The sequence below is a fragment of the Momordica charantia genome (genome assembly GCF_013281855.1).
Source record: "Momordica charantia cultivar OHB3-1 chromosome 1 unlocalized genomic scaffold, Mcharantia_2.0 BLBB01000001.1, whole genome shotgun sequence".
Classification (NCBI taxonomy): Eukaryota; Viridiplantae; Streptophyta; class Magnoliopsida; order Cucurbitales; family Cucurbitaceae; genus Momordica; species Momordica charantia.
In genome coordinates this window covers 6,405,392-6,430,990 of record NW_028275157.1, presented here as the reverse complement: position 1 = coordinate 6,430,990, position 25,599 = coordinate 6,405,392, and the positions used below count along the sequence as shown (strand labels likewise).

General features: G+C 34.5%; 1 protein-coding gene across 1 annotated transcript; it reads left to right on the top strand.

Annotated features, from left to right (window-relative positions):
* The first annotated feature begins 284 nt into the window (after positions 1-284).
* LOC111025584 (thioredoxin-like 3-1, chloroplastic) lies at positions 285-3,946 on the top strand. Its single transcript, XM_022303467.2, has 5 exons — positions 285-687; positions 2,063-2,137; positions 2,557-2,623; positions 2,727-2,744; positions 3,639-3,946. Exons 1-5 carry the CDS (start codon positions 392-394, stop codon positions 3,738-3,740), a joined length of 558 nt encoding a protein of 185 aa, XP_022159159.1. The 5' UTR covers positions 285-391; the 3' UTR covers positions 3,741-3,946.
* Positions 3,947-25,599: the final 21,653 nt, after the last annotated feature.

The window sequence follows — 25,599 nt, the reverse complement described above, 5'->3', positions numbered from 1 at the left end:
TTTCTTTTTGAATGTATATATAATTTAAATTCAAATTTTGAAAATATTGAAAATTATGAAACTTACTTCTAGAATTTTCAATATTTAGATCACAAAATTTAAAAAAATATATATATAAAAATAAAAAATAAAAAACAAATGTGCGTTAAAATGAGTATAATAAAATGCTGGGTCCGCAGTCACCTCCATTCCCACGTGTGGCCCACACGTGCTCGGCCTTCCTTCCAATCCCCATCTCTCAGTCTCACCTTCCGGATAAGCCCTTAAAAAACTCTCCTCTCCCATCCAAAACTCGGAAGCCCCAACAAAAAAAAAAAAAGAAAAAACAAAGAAAATAGAAAATGATTCCCTGAAATCTAGAGAGAGAAAAAATAGAGAAGAGGAGAGAGAAATGTCTATTTTGGCGGCCAGTTCTCAGATTGTGTACCGAGAAGTTCACCACAGAGATCCGCAGCAAATTGCGAGCACTGGGAGTGGGAACTGCTGTTTCGTGAACACAAATTGTGGGTCCCCATTATTCCATCGGAGAATTCAAGATCGCCGGAGAGAGTTGAGGGCGGAGGCCGGATTCTGGCCGGACTTGTCCCGCCCCGCGGCGGAGGAGATGGCGCCCATCCACGATTCCGACCACCTCGATCGGATTTTGCTGCAGGCGCGGGACCAATCTCAACCCGTACTTATCGATTGGTTCGTATTTTCTGCCCATCTCTAATTTCTTCTATTTTATTTTTTTATAATTCTTTTTGGCATTAATTATCGATTCGATTAAAATGTGGCTGTGGTCAATTCAGTTCCGCTGGATAGGGTTGCTGAAAAGAGTTCGATTAATTCTCTTTCTAACTTTTTTCTCTCCCAGTCGGGGTTTTTTAAAAAAAATAAAAAAATAAAAATTCGAATAAGTACTTTTCTTAAAGTAGTAGGCTCAAACTATGTGAGATGCATCTTCAGCTAAAATCATAATATAATTATTTAATATTTTTATCTAATAGAAAACATGAGTTTGGCTCAGCAAATATCTCTATCTTGTACTAAAAAAAATGTCAGGATGATTTATGAAATTTTACTAAATAATATGGATCAAATTAAAGTTTTTTGTGACCACCACCAGTGACGGTGAAATTTGACGGAGAAGAGGAAAAGTGTGGGAGTCCAATTAAGAAAGAAGTATTATTAAATTAATATATTTGTCAAGTAAGTAATATACTGTCATATTTTTATACTATTGGTCATCAACAAATGGTCAAAGAAGTTCAAGAACAGTTTAGAACAATTTTTATAAATTTGAAGGATTAAAGTACCTTTTTTGAAACATCATATAGAAAATAGACGTGAACTACTCTAAATCTGAAACATAAAAGTATATTTTTCCTTGTATAATTTAAAATTTAGGACATAAATAACATTTTACATATTGGATGGATTAAATTTAGTTTATTTTTTATCCATTAATGTAAATCTAAATTCCCAATAACAGTAATAATAACCTAATCTATTTTTCTTTGCCTCGACTTAGGGATATTTTGTTCATTTTCTTTATTTTTAATTAAAAATAAAAACAATGAATTCTACTGGCACATCAAATTCATGTTTCACTTTTATAAACTGGTTTTCGAGATAATTTTAAAAATTATTATTTCCAAGACATCTCTTTAAGGTAATTCCTTTAAGTCCTCTTTGAAAACATAATTTTCATTCTTTTTTATCAACAATTCTTAACCTCATTTTGGTTCCAAACTTTTTAGACTTTCAACTTTGGAAAATATTTATTTCAGTTCCTAAACTTCTAGATTTTTAGATTTTTTTTAGACTGATAAACGTGTAAAATACTTTTGCTAGAATTACTTTAGTTTTAGTTCTTAAATTTTAAAAAGTATCTATTTTTAACATTGTCATTAATTTAAAGGAACGAATGGCATGCATTTTTACCTAAGGCACAAATTGCAGCTATATTTATGGGTTGAGACTAAAAACAAAAATAATATATTTTTTTAATGTTTATAACTAAAATAAATATTTAATTATATTTTATTTATTTATTTATTTATTTATTTTGGGACAATAGGATGGCAACTTGGTGCAGGAAATGCATCTACTTGAAGCCTAAATTGGAGAAACTTGCTGCTGATTACGTAGCCAAGTAACCTCTCTCTTCTACTCATTCCTAGAAATTAAATCTCTTCTTTAATTAGTTCATCCCTACAATTTTTTATCAACCTTTCATTTATTTATAATAATTAATGTTAGATTGCAAATTTAGTATGGTAACGAAGAAGGAAGGAGGAGCAATTGCACGTGCTTTTTTTTTTTTTTTAGTATAACACGACATGTGACGTGATTTAAATCCACGACCTTTTGGTTGGAATGTAGATATAGACTTTGTAGATTTTTCCAAATTTTTCCTCGATTTATAAAAAAAAAAAAAACCACATTTACTTGTAATTATTTTTTGAAGAATCATTTAAAGTTGATTCTATCCCGTACTAATTATATTATATTCGTATTTATACTTACACTTTTTCTTCTATTTTTTGTCAATAAATTACTAAATTTTCTCAGAGCGAAATTCTACTATGTGGACGTGAATAAGGTCCCTCAATCTCTAGTGAAACGTGGAAACATCTCTGTAAGTGTACTCTAAAACCCCATTTTGAGTTCTTGAAATCCTTTCTTTTCTAGTTATGTAGTTTGACAATTCATATTTCCTTTTTTTTTCTCATCTTGTGCAGAAAATGCCAACAATTCAGGTGACCACTTTTAATTTGGTTGTTTTGATATTAGGGTGTGTTTGAGAGTGATTTTAGCGTAGCCAAAATCACTTTTCTCATTGTCAAAATCACTTCCCTCGCTATTGATCATGTTTGGTAAATTAGAGCGTGTTTGGGAGTGAAGATAGAAGGAGTGATTTTAGAAAAAAGAATATTTAAGAATAAAAGTCAATTTAAAGTGATTTTGAATTTTCTTAAAATGCATTTTTTAATTTGTCATTGTCAAAATCACTTCCAAACACACATCCTTAAGCTGTATTTGAAAATGCTTCTAGAATAATAGTAAGTTTTCAATGATTTCCACGACAGTGTTTTTAAGTGAACACTTTTATTATAACTTGTAATAGAAACAATGCTTTTGTGCTATATTTTAAAGTAATTTTAAGGGTGTATTTGGAAATTATTTTAAAGTATTTTAAGCCAAAGTAATATGATCATGCACAACTTAGTAAAAAGTGTTTAATAATGAAGAATTTCGCTGTTTGATTTCACTCAGAAGTATTTTTTTTTTCCTTGACACAAAATGAAGGTTTATTTATTTATTTGTGTTATCCAAAAATCATTTCTTCCAAGAGCACTCTATACTTTTTTATGTTACCCCGAACATGATGATTTTTAGTGACCACAATCAACTTCAAAGCCAAGTTTACTTGTCTTCGGAATTTGAGAAATCACTTTAGGTTATTAAACTAAACAGTATGAAATTAAATTACTAAAGTAATTTTAGCAAAAGTATTTTACACGTTTATCAGTTATTCCCCGATTGAAAGAGAAAGCTTTTGATTATCGCAAAGTACCCACCGTAACTTTTATAGCTTTCGATTGTCGAAAGAATTACGAATGAGTTCGTAATTTTTTAAAATTATTTTTTAGCTTTGGAAGGATGGAGAGATGAAAGCAGAAGTAATTGGAGGGCACAAGGCTTGGCTTGTGATTGAAGAAGTTAGAGAAATGATCCAAAAGTTTGTTTCATAATTCAGTTTCAAAAGGAATATAGAGACATTCTGTTGATTAGCTCATCCTTAATTTCAACTTCCCTTAGTGCTAATGGCTTCTAAAAATCTTCATTATTTTCTAATGTATGCGGTTATCTTTGTAAACTTTAATGTACATATATAAAACATGTCAATGTTGATGAAAATATAAAATATGCAAATATTGATGGACTATTTTTAGGTTCACTCGGCATTTGTTTCTTGTCATTATAGGTCGTAGATACGAATCACCGCCCTTGTTTCCAATCAAATTAAGAATTTCTCATTTCTTCCTGTAAGAAATTCTATAAAAAGTGTAAATTAGTTCTTTTACTGAGGGAGTTGTTTTGGAATTTTTGGTCCTTTCTTTTGAATTGATAGGTGTAGAGGCGGGAGTTGAGCCATTAATCTTTGGGATGGTAATAGGTAATTCGTCTCAAAAATTAGAGAGGGGTTTAAGTTTAAAAGCTACTATAAGTTATAATATTTCATCTTGCTCTTCCATTTATAAATCAATTTATATCTCATCTGGTAAGTATCAAATTTCTTTCCTTTGATCTCTCAACTTTCAAAATTTATATTTTAACTCCTAAATTCAAGATAATGAAAAAAATCTTATGTGAATGCACGTTGCTTGATTGTGAAAATGATGAAACTTAGATGTGCGAAGCTTGGATTGTGCGCATCGAAGTAGAATGGACCTACAAAATAGAGTGAGCACTCTGACGCTCTAGTCAGTACATATTTTCGCCTTTACTTAATCGAATCGAACTGAGTTTTTTTTTTTTGTTTTAATACACGGCGTCTATTCTATGTTAATCTGAGAAAAAAACAAAGAAACAATATGAAATTATGTGCCTCAAACTTGCTTGAGGCAAACATAATATTACTTTTGCAACAATGTGTGATCACATAACTGATGGGAAAAATTCCCTACTTCTACTCAAGGAATAAGCAGAAAATAACCGAGAAATTTAAAGAAGGCAATAAAATAAAGAAACACAAGAATTAACGTGGAAAAACTCCAAACTGGAGAAAAAACCACGGCTCACAAAGCAAAATCCACTATGTGAAAAATTATTACAATCACACAGATTTCTCTCCCCGACCCAATTATACAAAAAACTCTTTCAAAACAAATACCACTTAGTTAACTAGAATTGGTATACCAGACTTAAATATTTCAATTGGAATGACTAAAACTCAAGTCCATGAGCTCCTTTTATAGTAGTTGAAACACATCTTCTCCTTGTACTTTTCCGATGTGGAACAACTTCTAGCACATGGAGATCCTTGTATTCTTCCAATGTGGGACAACTTAAATTCCAATATTTTGCCAAAACCCAACAAAATCCACCTTGGCAAGATATTGAAAAAAGTTCACAGCTTCTACTACACTCATTGTCTTCACCGACAATCATAATTCTCAATTCAGAGAACTATAGCCTACTCCACCATAAAAGTAGATCACTTGGAATATCGCCTTCCAAGATTTTTCTTCCTCGTCACACGTCGATAAATCCTGCTGAGATTTATGGTACAACTTCCACCTACTTGGCTCACTTGGAAGTTCTTCATCCATCGACATAACTTCCACCACACACACCTTGCATAACCGCCAAGCCAATGCCCATGTGTAAATTTGTGGAACCGCTAACATCACATCCTTTATCATGGTAAAGCGGACATACCACGAAGATGAATTCTCTCTCTCTCTTCAAAGGAAGAGATCATTGTCTCCCCTGATGAGAGAAACCTTGTCAGCATCCTGCCTAAAGCCCTTTAACGAACCGGCTCTGTTGGGACAATCTTTCTTCATGTGTCCAGACTGTCCGCATCCCCAGCAACAAGCTTTCTTTGTACGGAGTCTTTCTTCTTCTTCCAATTGCTAGCTACCAGTGCCGAATCTTCATGTGAAGTACGCCCTTCACTCTTCAGCCTTTTTTCCTCTGACAAGAGTTTACTAGTAACCTCGGCAAAATTCAAAGTATCCTTCCCATATATCAAGATCGGCTTCATGTGTTCATAAGAAGGTGGAAGTGATAAGATGAGCCTGAGTGTCTTCATCATCTATCTTCACTTCAATCGCCTCCATCTCAAAGATGATGCTATTGAGATTACTCAGATGATCTGAAATTTTCGTACCTTCCTCGATTCGCAGCGTGTGAAACTGCTCCTTCAGGTACAGTCGATTTGAGATGCCCTTTGTCCTATACAACGCTTCGAGCTTCTCCCAAAGTTCTTTGGCTGCCGAAATTCCATGCACATTTGCAAGAATATTCTTAGCCAAACCTGTTCGTATCGCGCTTGCAGCTCTTAAATCCATTTCCTCCCAATCTTCATCACTCATGCTAGACTTCTTAGAATCTCTGCTGGAACCACCACTGGACTCCATTGGACCACCATCACCGTTTAGCTTTTCCGAAACACCTTCACTCGGTCTTCCCTTCAACGCCTTGTGTAACCCAGATTGTATCAGCACATCCTTGACTTGCACTTGCCACAAGCCACAGTTGATCCTTCCGTCAAATTTCTCCACGTCAATCTTCACTGGACTCATAAAGAATGACATATTTGCTTCACACCCCTAACGAATATGCAAATAGTGAATAAGCCACACTATTCACAGAACCGTAGCTCGTTTCAAGAAATCTTTTCTGATGTGAAAGTTTAGACAATGCTACAACCAAAGAACATACTCAGAAATTTTAGAAACTACAAACCTAAAGCTCTGATACCACTTGATGGGAAAAATCCCCTACTTCTACTCAAGGAATAAGCAGAAAATAATCGAGAAATTTAAAGAAAGCAATAAAATAAAGAAACACAAGAATTAACGTGGAAAAACTCCCAACCGAAGAAAAAACCACGGCCCACAAGGGAAAATTCACTATGTGAAAAATTATTACAATCACACAGATTTCTCTCCCTTACCCAATTATACAAAACACTCTTTTAAAGCAAATACCGCTCAGTTAACTAGAGTTGGTATACAAGACTTAAAGTATTTCAATTGGAATGATTAAAACCCAAGCCATGAGCTCCTTTTATAGTAGTTAGAACACATCTCCTCCTTGTACTTTTCCGATGTGGGACAACTTTTAGCACATGGAGATCATCCTTGTATTCTTCCAATGTGAGACAACTTCAATTCCAATATTTTGCCAAAACCCAACAATAACATCTAATTTTGAGGTTTAAAAGATAACGTCTAAAAGTTAAAACATATTCAACAAGATTTTATATATCATTTTACGTAAACAAATATTCTGATAATGAGATTTACAAAATTATAACAAAAAATAAATTTTTTTTAATCTATTGTAACTAGTTGAATTTTGATTTTTGTCTTGACTCCAGTTCCATCTCTAGCTTCAAAACATTAAAAAAGAAACAAGAATTATTATTTAATATTTAGCATAAAATAAAATGCATATAAATGAAATAGAGATAAACGATATTTGAGAGTAGAAGTTAGAACAGTTTTCGAAGGCAACTTCTATCTCCTTACGTATGTTTGAGTATTCTAAATAAGAAAGAAAAATAAATAGTTTATTAAAATTCATACAGTAGAATAAACAAAATTTTCAAATAAATATTACAATAACATGACTTTTTATGCATAAATGAGTGTCTCATTTCTAAAAGAATCCAACACCTGTCCTCTAGTACTAAAAGCTTACTCAATTTGAACAGTAGACATAGGAATATTGTAGATGTCCCTAGCTACTTGGCTAATAATTTTAAATTGACTAGAATTCACCTTCCACCAGTTTAATAAATTAAAATCTTCATCTTCAGCACAACCCTCATCTAAATAACGAGTCACCTCTGTTTTTCCATCATCTGGATCTTTTTTCTTACTTTGTTTATATCTATCATGAACAACAGCTCATAATGAAATATGTCATTGCTCCATCATTTGAGCTAGCAATATCAACAGTCATAGTAAATTTTTTGTCAATGTCCCAACTTTGTAAGCATCTTTTAATTGCTCTTCCTATGGTACTCCTTTGTGATCATTAGCTATTTGACAAAAGTTTAAAATTCTTTTGTGTAAGTTACAATCACCATCGATGAAATGAGCTGTTATGACCATATAATTAATATTTTGAACTGAAGTCCAAGTATCAGTCGTTAAACAAACTTGTTGACCACTTCGACCTAAAGTACTTTTCAACTTCTTTTTCTCAATCATGTAGAATTGAAAACAATCATTTGCAACAGCGTTACTCGTGATGGAATTACAAACTTAGGATTCAATGCACTGCAAAATTTATGAAATCATTCGCTTTCAACAAACTTAAACGATAATTCATCCAATATGACCATAAAAGCACGCATCATTCTACAATTCTCTTGAGTAAACAATGTGGCTATCAAATTAGCTTCAAAATCCCCCTTCTTCAACATAATTCTCAACATACTTCTTACATTTCTCTAAATGCCTTTTCAAATTTGTCGTCCCATTACTTTTAGAATCACATGCATATATGTAGTCCCATAATATTTACAAACAACCGTAGAAAATTCAAGATCACATCGTTCTACTATGACAAAATGTTCCCATACACCTGAACCTTTAGAGAGTTTCTTTACCAAGCAATCCTACTTTACTACTAGCAACAAGGTTAGGATTATCAAAGTCACCTTAGAAAAATCAGACGAAGTCATCTTGTAAATTAATAAAATAAAATGAAACTTCTTAAATGAAAATAAGCAAAAAAGAAAAAAAAAAGGATTCATGAGACTCAACCCATTCACGCAACCATGAAAATAAACCAAAGCAAACCACATCAATATCGTCTAATCTCATCAAGTAAACAACCGAAACAAATATAACATCAAAGTAAACCAATTCGAAGCAAAAGTGATGAAGGGTTAGAGATTAAAGTCATACCTTTTCACGCCAAGAACTCGCCGACTACTGGATTGCAATCCAAGGGTGGTGTTCACTGGCTTGTCCTCCGATAGAGCTATACTGATAAACGCCAAAGTTGCGTGGGTTTAAAGTTAGAGGTCCTTTTAGGATCTTTGCAGATATTCACCAAAGTGACTAACTTACCAAATCATTCCAACCAGGAGTAGGGTTAGAACGATGAATCACTCTTAGATCAAACCTATAATCTACGATGGTCACTCATAGATCCTAAGACGACTCACTCCTATAATCTACGATGGTCAAACCTCTTTCTCCTCTTCCTGTTTCTGACAATTCTTGTAGCTTACACTTTTTCCCCACCTTTTTATTTTATCTAACTTTTTTTTCTTATAATTATTTTCTTCTCTCTGTTCTTCCATTGACACCATTTTTTTGTCTTAGCTCAATTTGGTTTCATCCATTTCGAAAGGCACTCTTACTATTATAAGCATAAGCTAACGAAAGAGTTGTGGTCTCCAAATGTAGATGAAAAGTTCCTCAATCATAACACCAAGCATGGTCATGGATGACTATCGAAATTCTGTCCCTAAACTCATCAGTACTTTACATCTTTCTTCCATTTCCAATTTCCTCATAAACTAAGTCAAAAAGTGAGTGACCCCAACACCCATAAGCCTCAGAAACTAAGTCAAAAAGTGATTGACCCCAACATCCATAAGCCTCGATGAACCAAAGAACAGTATGACGAGACAAGTTGGGTATGAACTAACACAAATTATCATGCAACCTAGATGAGACAAGTTGCTTAAATTTCATAAATCCATTTGGTACACAAATATTCAACAAATCTCGAAAGCTTGGTGTTAAGGATGAATAAAACCACCACTCAACACAAAAGGGTAAGCTTATGGGTTGGATAAATTTAATTCATTTATGAGTGTCTCAACACTCCCCCTCACTTGTGGGCTTGCAACAATACCCAACAAAGGGGCTCAAGCATAGGACCACCCACTCTGATACCATGTTAAGGATGAATAAACAACCACTCAACCCAAAAGCTTAAGCTTATGGGTTGGGTAGATTTAATTCATTTATATGGATTCTCAACACTAGTGAAGAGGGGAAGACAAAACATAACTATAGAAATTACAAAACCCAAAACCAAAGAGCCAAAACTCAGATCTCCACACCACCACCAAACAATCATAAAACTAAAGCAAAAGAAATCGACTCGCAGATCTCGCAGGTAAAGCGTCGTTGGTCGTGGTGCTTTCTCGGGCTTCGGCTATGGCCACTCGTTCAAGACCACCACTCTGAAGCGTCACTAGTCGTGATTAATTATCGTCACTAGTCGTGACTCGTTGCTACCGCTGTGGCAGAGAGAGAGGGTGGGTTGCAAGGTCGTGTCGTGAGTGACTGAGTAGTGAAAGGGAGGAGGCGACGCTTAACACTTAGGTTTTTTAGATTAAAACAAAACTAAACAATCCAAACTGAAAATTTTTGGTTCGGTTCGGTTTCGGTTTGGTTCATACTTTATCTTAATCGAACCAACCCGAACCGACACAATTCGGGTCAGTTTGGTTTGTTACACTCCTATTACCAACAAAGAGAGAAAATTTGAGCTTATGATATTTTAGAGGTTATGTAGATATAATATATGTTAGCTCTTAGGTTAAATGATAAATTGCTAACTTTAGCAGATCTAAACTAATTAAGACATATTGTTGGGTTCAGTGCCCTGAGCTCGTGAGTTTGTAATTTCTAAACAATTTATTTATTATTAATAAAAGTTATTTTATTATTTCTTTGTATTACTTGTATTCCAATAAACTAAGATCCAATGTTATTTAATGTAACTGGAATAGTATATCAGTATATATTTAGTATACAGTGTATATATTTGATATACAATATCTATATACAAAATATATTCGATATATAAGTTTGGAACAAAATATATTTTATATAAGTGTATATATTCGATATACAGTATATATACAGTATATATTTGAAATACAAGTGAATAATGTTCCAGTAATAACCTAAATGATCAATAGTACATGGATAAGGTTGATACATTATCTTGGTAACACTATGAATACGACCCACTTTGTAATAGTAATAGTTACAAACGACTTTATTCATGTCGTTCATGTAGAGACATATGAGTGGGGGTATCCTATACAATGAGTTTGTATAAGACCGGACCGTGAAATAATTAATCATTGATTCTAACATCGTTAGTCAATAGATTGTTATCCCATATGATGATCAAGAAACTCGATCTTATACAATAAGTTTGTATAAAGGATCGTCTTTTGATTTGTATGAGTGAGAGTGGCCTGAGTGCCGACTCAATAATCCTATCATTTTGAGGACGAGACTGAGTGGAGAGTTGGAAACATAACTACGCAAGATGGAATTCACTCATTCCCAACTTTAGGGAAGTAGATGAGTGTTCCCTTACATACTGACACTGGGACCTGAACAAGGGGTTTTTGAGTGTTTTATGCCATAAACTCGCGGTTCGTAAACATAAAACAATTATTGATTCAATAAAGTTGTTATTGATGTTTCTCTTAGAATTGCATTAACCAAAATCCAATAAACTAACATCCGAGGTTATGTCATGTAACTGGAACAGTATATAATAGATATACAGTATATATTTAACATACAGCGTATATATTTGATATACAGTGTATATATATACAGTATATATTCGATATACATGTGGATAATATTCCAGTAGTAACCTAAAGGGTCTATAGTATGTGGATAAGGTACCGTACCTTATCCTGGTAACACTATGGATACGACCAACTTTGTAATAGTTACAAATGACTTGATCCAGGTCGTTCGTGTGGAGACATGCGAGTGTGGGTACCCTATATAATGAGTTTGTATAAGACCAGACCGCGAAATGATTAATCTTTAGCTGTAACACCATTAGCTAATAGATTAATATTTCAATAGGATAACCAGGTAACTCGATCTCAATCGTGAGTGAGTTATGTGAAGGGATCAGATCTCGCAGCGGAAGCGCGTGAACGCGTGTGTGCTTCGATCTTATTTTAGAATTACAACAAAGAATAGACCTTAGCATGATAAATGAAAGTTAGTGATACATACCGTTGAAGACACCTCTTCAATATAGAAACCAAAGCCACAAAAAAAATCTTCCTCGCTATCCTCTGGATGTTAAGAACTCGGTTTATGGGAACCGTCTTATAATTGAAAGGAAAATTGAGAAATGAAGAGAGAGATTTTCTCGTTGAAGTTTGAGAAACTCATTCCACCAACGTTCAAACGACCAAAAAGAAATTGGTAGAACCCCCCTTTTATAGGGATGGAGGAGTGAGGGGGAAGTCACCACTTCCCCACTCACTTCCGGAATTCCCACCATTAATGGTTCCTCCCATTTTCCATTTTCCCTTTTTTCTTTTCTTTTCTTTTTGTTTTTTCTTTTATTTTAATTAAAACAATTTTAATTAAAATAATAATTAATTAAATCTAATATAATTCATTACAAAAAAGAATTATTAATTAAAAATTAAATATAATTTAATTTAACCAAATTAATAGATCACATTAATTTAATTAAATTAAACTTACATTAATCAACCATATTAGAATCAAATTCTAATATTTATCTCTCTCATAACTTTATATTATAATGTATCAACATAGATTATACTAATTGCATCTGATACAATTAACCTTGATTCCCTTTAACGAATTTGAACAATTCAAATTATTTTCAAGACTAAATAGTCTTAACTATCCTTTACGGCTAGAAGGGGATCTAATTGACCTACAGATCGGAGGCTCTATGATACGGGATTAATTGATTAAACTCATTAACTGTCACTCCACTAAAGACTCATAGTTGCACTCTTCTTACTGTAGAATATTTTGTGTCCATGGATTTTGACCATTAACGGTAAGTCAATCCTTCACGAGTGTTTGTAACCACAGTTCGGTCAAATTATCGTTTTACTCCTGTGTTACATCTTGTACCTTAAGTACCGCTGATCCTCTAATGAACAACTCGGTTTGGTCCAACCAATAATCGAAAGTTACTCTCGGGCTAGTGAGAGGGTGGGGCCCCTTGTTTAAGTCCCGGAGTCAGCACTTAAGAGAACACTCATCTACTTATCCTAAAGTCGGGAAGGAGTGAATTCTATCTTGTGTAGTTACTCTCGACCTTTCATGACTTGGTGCAAGGTCGATGAGATGGCACGCAGTGAATGAATGATAGGTCGTCCGAATATGGCGTTGTAGGCTGACCTACAATCTATTACCACGAACTCGGCCATCTGAGTGATTTGACTGTCGCCTTGGCCGATGGTGATTGGAAGATCTGTGCAACCTTCCGGGGTGACAGATTCACCTGCAAATCCCACTAAGGGGGTTGGGCTCTTTTTCAATCGTGCCTTGGTTCATCCCAACGCCAGGTAAGTAGTGAGAGATAGAATATTGGCAGAAGCACCCCCACCCACTAGCACTCTTATGACCTGAACATGGTCTATGAGTGGTGCTATTACTAGGGCATCGTTGTGGGGCAAGTGTACCCCTTCGAGATCGGAATCGGAGAAGGAGATATGGCAGGTCGGCTTCTGCTATTGAATGGCACAAGCTTCCCAACAAGCCTCCCTAGCAAGCTCCTTCCTTTTGTTTCCAGACTGGCCCCCACTAGGGCCGCCAAAAATGGTGTTGATAACCGCAGGTCGGTCATCCCGCCGAGGTGGCGTCCTTGAACGCTTCCTCTCTTCTTTTTTGCCTATCGAGCTCGAGCCCGGCTTGCCGACGTACTTTTTGGAGTAGCCATCTTGAATCAGGTCTTCAATTTGGCGCTTCAACTCCCAACAATTCGAGGTATCATAGCCGTGATCGCGATGAAAACGACAGTACCTGTCCTTATTGCGCTTTTCTGGGTCTCCTCTAAGCTTATCAGGCCGCTTGAGGAGTTTCTCCAAACCATTCTCCTCGATATTGGTTAAAATCTCGGAGATCGGAATGGTGGTTGGGGTGTACCCCTCATACGGCCCCCTCCGGCTCGAATCCGAATCGGACCTCCTGTAGTCAGTTCGTCCTTGAGAAGATGACCCCTTGTCCTTAGACTTAGAGTCGAACTTCCCCTTTTTTTGGGCTCCTGATTTTTCTGGTCGGACCTCTTGTCGGTTCGGCCTAACTTGGTTCTGAGCAGTTCCTACCCGTCTATAACCTTCTTGGCCTTCTGCAAGACCTCAGCGAAGGTTGATGGTGCTTCCTCGCCCAACTTGACCGTCAGAGTCTCATCGGCCAGGGTAGTGAGGAAGTAGCACATGGCCGAATCATCGGAGCAATGCGTGACCTTGAGCTGCTCCTCTTGGAAACGGGTCACGTATTCTCTTAAAGTCTCGCCTTCTTTCTGTCGGATGGTGGCGAGATGAGTGGCTATTTTCCTGTCATAGTGCCGAGAAGAGAATTGACTGATGAACTCTTTCCTCAGCTGACTGTAGGTCGAGATCGACCTTGCCGACAGCCTTCGATACCAGAGCCAAGCGCTCCCGTGAGAGCGATCTGGAAAGCTCGACACTTAATGGCGTCTGAGGCCGCTTGGAAATCCATAAGGCTTTCGAAGACCTCTACATAGTCCTTTGGGTCCTTAGACCCGTCATAAGGCTTCATGGCGGGCATTTTGAACTTTGGAGGAATAGGGGTCTCCAAGACGTCCGAGGTGAATGGCGATTCGCCCATCTCGCCATCATTGAATGGACTCTCATTTTTCTCGCATTTATCCTTCAATGTCTCGACCTGCTCATCAAACCTGTGCTTCATCAGGTCAAACTCTTCCCTCGTAATTACGGCCTCCGGTGTCATAGGTGTGTACTTCGACTGAGCTTTGAGGTCGGAGTTTGAGTATCCTCGAAAGCAGGACGGAGAGACCCCAGGACCCCTTGAAGCCTTCTTCTTCTTGTTGACGAGGTGCTTCCTGAGATCGTGATTCTGAGGCTATAGTCAATCCCTTTGTTATTGGCGATGGGCTCTCGATCATCAGGGTGGAGAGGTGGATCTTCATCTTCTCCATCTTCAGGCATGTCCTCTTCGCTTGGGACTTTGGAGGGAGATCCTGTCCGGTTGGCCCGTGTCATCTCGGTATACATCTCCTCTATGGTGCGCACTCTATTGCGCATGTCGTCCAACTCCCGCTGAAGGGTAGCCAGAACTTTAGGGTTCGCGCCTGGGGTAGCCCTTCGGGAGGTCGTTTTTGAGGTCTCACCTCGACCTCGGTTGGCTTTTGAAAGTCTAGGGTGAGTAGGAGGTAATTCTTGATTCGCATGGCGAATAGATCTTCGTGGCAGATCTCCCTCTTGCCCTGCTCGGACTTGGTCCTCGACTATTCTGGCGTCGAGGTCACGCTGAGTGCCATTGTCAACGTTCAAACCTCTCCATTCTGTCGTATTGGCAGAGTTCGCTGGCTGCACCATTCTCGGATCACTTTTTAGTTGTTGGGATGACTTGAAATGTCCTTCCCACAGACGACGCCAAATTTTTATGCAAGAATTCACACAACGGTTCTTGAGCTCGAACCCAATCCTAGCTTCGACCTGAAAGACGATGGGGAAGACCTGCACAAAAGGGCAAAATCTCCGACGCTCAAGCCAGTAAGCAGCTCGGACTCAATATTAAGTTCGAGGAGAAAATCGATACCTAATGGTGAAATGAGGTCGTTCTATTTATAGGTGTAGGTCCCGATAGGAGTCGCGACAGGCAGTCACCTTGGTCGGTTTCGAGGTTGGACATGTCGGGTTCGAGTAGATCGAACTCAGATAATTTCCAGGTCGTAATACAATTTGGAATGATGAACTTCCCTCCTCGGAAGGTTCCGAGGACGAGCTTAGCTGAACAATTCTTCAAACAATCTCTTTCGCCAACCAATCTCTGTCTTCCATGTGGCACTCAGGATATTTTATCCCCGAACAAATTACAAAGGAGTAAATTCGCACATATGATAATAATACTACCAAAACTAATTATCCTAACAATTTCGTCAATAAGACGAACAACGATACCTTGTACGGAGGATACCTTCGTGAAGGGACCCTTCGCATTGTTGGCACTGTGTCCAAAGCCTCCCAAAGGCCAAAGGCCATCTCCAAATTAGACAATAGAATAATTGACCAAAAATTTGTAATAATGAGAATTCATTAAATTGGAAAATGTTCTCCCAACAAACAATGCAATTATGCTCCTTCGCGATGTGAGAAGATAGTTTTGTCTGGCCTTGTTGGATCATAATATAGAATGAAAATTTTAATATAAATAGAGTTGTGTCAACTTTAAAAAAAGAAAAATAAAAGAAACAAATACAAGACATTAACCTTCAATACAAAGTAGGGCTAGTACGAAAACAATTTTTTTGGTCGAAATGGCAGCACAAAATGCAAACAAAAATTAATCTCTCGTGATCAACTTTAGCTTAATTTCTCAAACCCAGAACATAATTACTAGAGCATGCTCATCGCTACGTGAAAGTACAATTTAAGTGTTGCATTATTATATTGAGTAAGCACATCAATTTAAATATGTAATGTACGTTTTCTAATAATCTATTCATTAGTATGTAAACTTTGTTACAAATGACATATGACTACATTAAATGCCACAAATCCATCTAAAGCCAAAAGTAAAAAATGGCTACAAAACATTGATCACAAAGTCGTTACGGAAACAATCTTCATTGCAAATGTTTGACTAAGTGTTCGATTTATGTAAACTTTTTAAGAAGTCAAAAGCTTATATTTGGTATGCAATTTTTCTTCATCGTTTATGACTATATGTGTGTAGATGTAAAAATTTAAATTTGTGAAACTCGTATTTCATAAAAATAGAGTGTAACATTCTAAACCTTGTAAATTATGAACTAGAGGCAAGCTCCAAAAAAATATAGTGGGGTGAACTCAAACATGGATTATATAATCAAATTGGTATCAAGGTTTAAATATTAGGCCCCACCTAAGCTATACGAAAGTGAGGTGATCGACTAAGGTCACGAATTTTAGAAAGCCTTATATTTTCATAGAACCTATAATATATTTACTTTTATTTTTAATTTATAAATCTAATTTATAATATAAATAATACAATTTCGACAAATTGTTTACCTATTTTTTAAAAATTAGATGACCATACATTTGCTACTGTTTTTTTCAATCACAAAAAGAAATGTATCTTATTGCCATACATTGGCTACTCCTATTTTCAATTAGGAAAAGTTATTTCGTACTTCTTACTCCTAGCCCTCTTTCAATAGAGTTCTTCAACTATTTCCAACATCTTCTAAATTGAATCCAATGATCCAACACCCTCGTTTGCTGGAGGCTCGAGTTCAATATACAAACAACTCAATTAAATAAAAAGGGAAAATTCACACTTCTTCCCAACTTACATATTTTATTTTTCTTTAAGATATTGTAAACTTTTTACCAACAAGTATCTAACTGTCACTACTTGTTTTCCAATCAAATGGAAGTCAGAAACTTGACGAGGAAGGAAAAAAGGAAAACAAAAGGACAAAAAATCCTTTCAATGATATTATAAATTCCAACCTTCCAAATGTTGTTGAGCTTGAGCTTCGGCATGTCTTTTTGTTCCTTGTTTCTTCAATAGAATATTGAAGAATCTCGACTACAAACAAAAATATACCATTTAGTGAAACTATTAATCAACACACAACAACAATAACATTTTATTTATAGAGGAGCAAATTAGCACATGCCACGAAGAGTAGTTACCCTAACAAATTCGTCAATAACATAAAACAACAATACCTCTCCTACAGAGGAAATCTTCGTAAGGATGCTTCGCATTTTTGACACTGTGTCCAAAGCCTTCCAAATGTCATTTCCAAATTAGACCACTAAATAATTGCCTACCACAAATCTGTATCACTGAGAATTCATTTAACAATAAATTTGGAAGTATTCTGATCACAACCAATATTACCAATTTGTTACCGCTTTGCAGTGAGTTGTGTACAATATAGAATTTTGAGTATAAATATAGGTGTGCCGACTTTCAAAAAATAAAAGACAAAATACAAAATACAAACATGAATCGACACAACAAATTAAAGTAGGGCGGATCTGAAACAACTGCAGCACAAAATGTAAACAAAATTAATTTCTTCTAATCAACTTTAGCTTAATTTTGTTTAACGTATAAGATAATTGTTGGAGCATGCTCGTAGCAATGTATTTGAAAATACAAATAAGTGTTGCCTTATACTGTTTAAGTATAGATATGTAATTTACTTTTTCCAGTAATCTACTTTTATGTAAACTTTGTTACAAACCACATATGTCTAATTAAACGCCACCAATCCATCTAAAGCCAAAAGTAAAAAATGGCTACAAGATAAACATTATAAAACATGTTACATAAAGAATCATCATTGCAGAGTTAGGTTTATGTAAACTTTTTAACAAGTCAAAAACTTATATTGGGTATGCAAATTTTCTTCCTCATTTATGACTATAAATATATACGTAAATGTGAAACTCATATTTCATAAAAATAGAGTGTATCATTATAAATCTTGTAAATTATGAAGTAGAGACAACCTCCAAAAATATAGTCGAGGTTCTTACTACAAAAAATTCAAACATTGATTATGTAACCAAATTTGTACCAAGGTTTTAATATTAGGCGTGACCTAAGGTATAGGAAAGTGAAGTGATCAATTAAGGTCTCAAATTTTAGAAGACCTCATATTTTTCATGGAACATATAATATATTTATTCAATGTTGATACCTATTTATTTTAATTTATAATATAAAATAACGCAATTTTCATAAATTGTTTTTATGTTGTTTAAAACCGGTAGACCATACATTTGAAGCTGCTATTTTCAATCACAAAAAGAAATGTCAATCTTATAGTCATACATGGACTAATGCAATCAAAGAGCTATTAGCTAGACCATCATTCCCTACTTCTTACTTCTAACCCTTTTGCTATTCGTAATTTCTCCCGACACATCAACAAAAACGTTGGTATTAAATGGATAAAAAAACTTTGGCAGAAATCTTAAGAAGCTAATATCACAGGTTTCTAGTCCTCTAGTTATTCACAGGCACCCCCTTTCCCCCGGGTTTTTTTTCTAATATTATTGTAAATAAAATTTATTTTAAAAATATAGTTGTTTAATTAAAAATATTAAAAATATTGTAGATTTTGAAACTTATTTTTAAAATATTGTCGTTTTAAAAAACTGAAAGTTGGTCATCTGTTGAAGAGACGACCACCCGGTCGGTTCATTTCTAGAAAAAAAAGTATAAAGTTTTTATTATATATTTAATTTAGTAGCTTTAATTCAAAAGATTCTTTATTGGTGTAGTGGGTGTACTGTTGTTTAATATCTCTCATTTATGGAAATGGAAAATTCACACTTCCTTACAATTCATATATTTTATTTTTACCTTGAAGATGAACTTGTTCCCATTCAATAGTCAACCATTCTTGGTACTTGTTTTTCTGTTGGTACTTGTTTTTCTGTCCAAATGGAAGTTAGAAACTTGATGGAGAAGGGGAAAAAAATAAATAAAAAGTGGAAATATTTAAATCTATGAAACTCGTATTTCATAAAAATAGATTGTATCATTGTAAACTTGTAAAGTACGAGCTAGATACAACCTCCAAAAATAGGTTCCTACGACAACAAAATTCAAACATTGACTATGTAACCAAATTTGTACAAGTATTCAATATTAGGTCTGGCCTAAGATATAGCAAAGTGAGGTGATCAATTCAGGTTTCAAATTTTAGAAGGCCTCATATTTTTTGTGGATCATATAATATATCTATTCAATGTTGCTACCTATTTATTTTAATTTATAAATATAATTTATAATATAAAATAATACAATTTTAATAAATTCTTTACATATCTTTTAAAACTGTCAAGTTAGATGATCATATATTTGCTACTGCTATTTTCAAACACAAAAAGAAATGTCATGTAGCCAGACATGGGGTACTCGTATTTTCAATTACAAAAAGCTATTAGCTAGACCATCGCTTCTTACTCGTAGCCCTCTTTCAAAGTTTAGGTGGTGTTCTTCAACCATTTCTAACATCTTCTAAATCGAATCCAATATTTGACCCAACACCCTTATTGGCTTGAGATTTGTGTTCACTGTACAAAGAATTGAATTGAAATGAAAATGTAAAATTCACCTTCTTCACAACTCACATATTTTATTTTTGTTGAACATATTGTCACTATCTTTTTGCCCACCCACATGTATGTCCATCATTATGTTCCATAAAAGGAATGAGACTCCAATAGAAAAATATTTGAAGGGAAAAACACTTCGAAGATGAACTATTTCCCATTCAATAGTCAAGGAATTCATGCTACTTGTTTTCTAGTCTGAATCGAAGTTAGAAACTTGATGGGAAGGAGAAAAAAACGAATAAAAAGAGGAAAAACTTTCAACCATATTATGAGTTCCAGTTTTCGAATTGCTGTTGAGTTTGAGCTCCGACCATGTGTTTTTGTTCCTTGTCTCGTTGATAGAATATTGAACAATCTCGACTACAAACAAAAATATACCATTTAGTGAAATTTTTAATCAAGACGAAACAACAATAACATTTTACTTACAAATGAGCAAATTCGCACACACTATAATAATAATAGTACAAAAAAGTAGTTATCCCAACAAATTCGTCAATAAGATAAAACAACAATACGTCGTAAAGAGGACATCTTCGTGGAGGGCCCTTCGCGTTTTGGGCACTGTGTCCAAAGTCACCTAAAGACCATCTCCAAATTAGACAACCGAATAATTGTCGACCTAAAATTTGTATCGGTGAGAATTCATTTCACTATAAATTGGAAAATATTCTCGCAACGAATATTACCATTATTTACCGTTCTGCAATAGAATTTAGCTCCTGTTTCTTTGTCGCGTGATAAGATAAAGCGTTGTTGGATCATAGTCAACTATAGTATGGAATTTTTAGTATAAATATAGTTATCCCAACTTTAAAAAAAAAAAAAACCGTACAAAATACATGACATAAACATACACAACAAAATACAGCTAGTCTGAAACAATTTTATTTAGGTCCAAACTACATCACAAAATGCCAACAAAATTAATCTTTTGTGATAAAATCAACTTAATTTCTTAAACCTAGAAGATAATTATTGGAGCAGGCTCATCGCTCAGTATTTGAAAATACAACTTTAAGTGTTACATTATATTGAGTAAGTATATTCAATTGACATATGTAATTTACCTTTTTCAATAACCTACTCATTAGTATGTAAACGTTGTTAAAACGACATATGTCTACATTAAACGCCACAAATCCATCTAAAGCCGAAAGTAAAAAATGACTAAACATCAACATTATAAAACACTCATCACATGTTTAAGTAAAGAATCATCATTGCAAATATTTGACCAAGAGTTAGGTTTATGTAAACTTTTTAAGAAGTCAAGAGCTTATATTTGGATGCAAATTTTCATCCTCATTTATGACTATATATATATATATATACACAAAAAAAATTTAAATATGTGAAACTCGTATTTCACAAGAATAGAGCGTATCATTCTAAACCTTGTAAATTATGAACTAAAGATAGCCTCCAACAATATAGTTGAGATTCTTACGACCAAAAATTCAAACATGGATTACGTAATCAACTTTGTACCAAGGTTTCAATATTAGGCCCGGCCTAAGGTATAGGAAAGTGAGATATGATCAACTAAGGTCTTGAATTTTAGAACGCGTCATATTTTTCATAGAACATATAATATATTTACTTTAATGTTGCTACCTATTTATTTCAATTTATAAATATAATTTATAATATAAACTAATACAATTTCCATAAATTGTTTAGCTATTTTTTAAAATTGTCATGTTAGATGACCATACATTGGGTCCTGCTATTTTGACTCACAAAAGAATGTCATCTTTATAGCCATACATGGGCTCCTATTTTCAATTACAAAAAGCACTCTTGGCTTCAGGCCCGCGTCAATATACAAAGAACTTTATTGAAATGAAAAGGGAAATTTCACACTTCTTCGCAACTCACATCTTTTATTTTTCTTAAACATATTGTTACTACTTTTTGCCCAACAAAATTATCTGTTGTTACTTGTTTTTCTAGTCAAAATCGAAATCAGGAACTTGATGAGGAAGTGATACGATATTGTAATTGTCTATTATTCTTGTATTTATTATTTTTCATTCTTTGATTTTATTTCCTTTTTGGTCTTAGACAAACATGGAATGGTTTCTTTTTGTATAATGGTTTCTTTTGTGTATATCATCTTTTGAATGAATGAGAAAAAGGGGAAGAAGATTCCAATTTTTCATGGTATCAGAGCAAGGGTTTTCTTGGACGTGTGGAAGCAAGGGTGCAAGTTTAACTGTCAATCTGCTAGGTTATTTCGAGAAAGTGTTCACCTTTGATTGTTGCCCACAGATTTGTTCGCCTGCGTTCACCTTTGGTTGCTGATTTAGCTTTTGCCTCACTGTAACGCCACGTTGGGCCACTGATTTCGCTCGATTATTACACTGCCGCCCACAGATTTGGTCGTCGATTGCCGCTATATTCCTTGTCCACCACTGCGCCGCTCAGTTAGTGTGCCACCACCCACAGATTTGGTCGCCGGTCGTCGTGTATGTCAGTTTCAATTGTCGGAATATTGGGCTGTTGGGATTCATTGATGTTCGTCGATGTTGTGGTGTATTGAGATTTGATTTCGCTTGTGGAACTGTTCATTGTTGCTAGGGCTCGTGGTCTGGTGGTGGTTTATTTCAGTCCGGTTCAAGTTAACGGCTCTGTTAAGTTAAAATCTTGTTTGATCTAGTTGAACCAATTGGTTTAGTTTGGTCTACCCACCGATTAGGTTTGTAGACACCGTATTTGGTCTGACTTCATTTTAGTTTTATTTTTAATTATTTAATTTTTATTTTATTAAATACTATAGGATTACTTTATTATTGGTTATAAGCTAAAGTTTAAATTAAATTAAAAAAAATATAGATTTTTGTTTTAAAAAATTTGATTTAAAATTAAAATAAAAGAAATAAAAAGATTTTATTTTATTTATATAATTTTGTTTTAAATAAAGGTTTTTTTAATTAAAAAAATTTAGATTTTGTTTTGGTTAAAAATAAACATTTGGTTTCTCCTCCCGTTTTTCCTTTGTCAAAACTGAACCCTTTCCCTTCCCTTTTTTTCTCTGGTTTTACTCGACTCACTGCATGTTACTGTTATTTTTTTTGGTATATTTAAAGGGGGGTGGAGAAAATTTTTAATTTTTAATTTTTAATTTTTTCCCTTAGTCTCTAAAGGCGGTTCAATAGAACCAACACACAACAAGACTCCGGTGCACACCTCACGACCTCCATTGCTGCCTTGAGACCATCTTGCGGTGATAGACCGACGACGAAGAGTCCAGCGACCCACTCTAACACGACCAACGACATCCGTGGTAAAAATCTTTGCACAGTATACTCCTACACTTCTTTTAATAATAAAAAAAAGTTTCTTTTTAACAAAAAAAAAATAAAAATTTTCCTTTTAAAGAAAATAAACTTTTTAAAATAAGTTTTGAAAAATAATGTAAATAATTTTTCTTAAAGTAAAATAAAATAATTTTTAAATAAAGTAAACAAAAAGTTAATTTCATTTAAATAAAAGATTTTGCATTAAAGTTTTGTAAGTTAAAAAAAAATAATAAGAGTTTTTATAAACTAAATCTGGTTTAAAAATAAATTGGATTCTTCAAAGTTCTTAATTTTGTTTTCTTATTTTTTTATTTATTTTTAGAAAGAGAATTTCTGCTGCAAGGATTTAAAAAATAGAGGATTTAAAGAAAATTGTTTTCTAGGAATTTGTTTTAAAATAGAAACTTATCTTGTAACATTTGTAATTTACAATAAGTTGTTAGGGGAATGAAATCTTTTTTTAAATGATGAGTATCATTTTAGAAAAGATCTGTTGTAAGTAAAATTGATTTTTTTTAATTAGAAATAAAAGATTTTCTTGAAAAAATCTTTTTAATGTCAAAATACATAATTTTTTTTTGTTTAATTTAACAAAATTCGTAGGTTTTTTTTTTAGTTTAAAAAATAAATTAAAACTTTTGTTTTTGTAAAAGAGTACAATGTTTACATCTTAGGGTGTTGACATAGTGTAAGATGTTTGACTTTTATATATACAGACTCATGTTTGAGTCTTTGCATGCCTCATTTTATCATTGTTTTTACTAAATAATTATTTTAAATAAAAGATTTCATTTAGAGTTTTTTTTAAACAAAATTCAAAAATACAAAGTTTGTATTTTAAAAAAGAGCATAGCTTACATCCTAAGGTGGTGGCACATTGGTGAGATGTTGGAATGTCAACGCTCAATTCATGAGCTGAAGTCTCAATGTGCCTTAAAATAAAATTTTTTTTGTTATTATTTTTTTTTACTAAATAATTATTTTGAAAACTCCGATGACGGGAATTGGGACCCTCCAATTTACTCGAGGTGCTTAATTTTTCTAATGGCCTTCGTGTCACTCATACATATTAATTCATATCTTCTAACAAAGTGTGAATCAATATAACATGAGACATTTCGATCGAAACAAAAATATTTTTTTTCTTGGATCAAATAAAATAATAGGATAATTTATAATAGAATGTGGTACCGTTTTCGAACGGGTGTCGTAGGGTGCTAACACCTTCCCTACGCTCAGTCGACTCCCGAACCAAAATCTGGTAGACCAAGTTTTTAAAATAGGTGACCAATCACACCTCGTAGATGATTGGTGGCGACTCCAAACCCTTATCTCGAAAGAGACCCTTCAGGGGATGACGTCGGCCGCTCCGCGTTGCGATAACGTTGCGACAAGGTTGAGTACATAATCAGTTTTCATTGTTTTTTTGTTGTTGTCATATCTCTGGGTAGCTTCAATTCGGCTTCACCATGACAGAGGACGACAAAACTCCACTGGCAAAAACTCCATTAGGAGTAGCCACGAAAATTGATACAAGTTTGTCGTTTTATCTAGGACCACAAGATCGCCTCGGTGATTTCATTACTCCTGTTCGTTTGAAGCTTGATAATTTTGACAAATGGACTCCTGCCATCGAGTTGCTCTTTCGTCTCGGTGAAAATTTGGCTTTCTTAATGGAACTATCACTAAGGTTGTCCCTCCTTGGACAAAAGATGATTGGGTCACGATTTATGATATGCTTCTTTTATGGCTTACGAATACAATCGACCCTGAGGTACGTTCTATGTTGTCAAATTATAATGATGCCAAGGTGTTGTGGGATGATTTGAATGAACGATTCTCAGTTGTGAATGGTCATCGTATTTATCAACTAAGGGAGATATTAGTCGTTGTGAACAAAACAAAAATACGTTTGTTACTGTCTACTTTAGTAAATTGAATGTATTGTGGGATGAGTTAGATAAACACGAGGTATTGATTTCTTGCGAGTGTGGAAAGCGCACTTGTCAGGTTGGAAAACTGCATGAAAAACGTCGTTCAGATGATAGACTTCATCAATTTTTACTCGGTTTGTGTTTTGATTATTATGGTCAGTTGAGGACTACTCTTTGTTAAGACCCCTTTCCATCTTGAATCGGGCATTTCAACAAGTTGCTCAAGATGAGTGGGTTAGAGGGATTACTCGAACTGGATCGAACAACGATGACAAACCTGAGGTAGTTGGCTTTGCTATGCACACAGATAATAGACAAAAGTCGCGACTGGATCGAGTAGAAAAGGCAGCCTTAACATGTACTCATTGTCACAAATCAGGACATTCCAGTAGTACATGTTTTATTTTACATGGCACTTCGGATTAGTACTTGGAGAGATATGGGTCCTCTTCCGATGGGAAAGGAAATTTGAAAGGTAAAACTGCATTCCGCAAAACTCCAAACAATCGTGGGC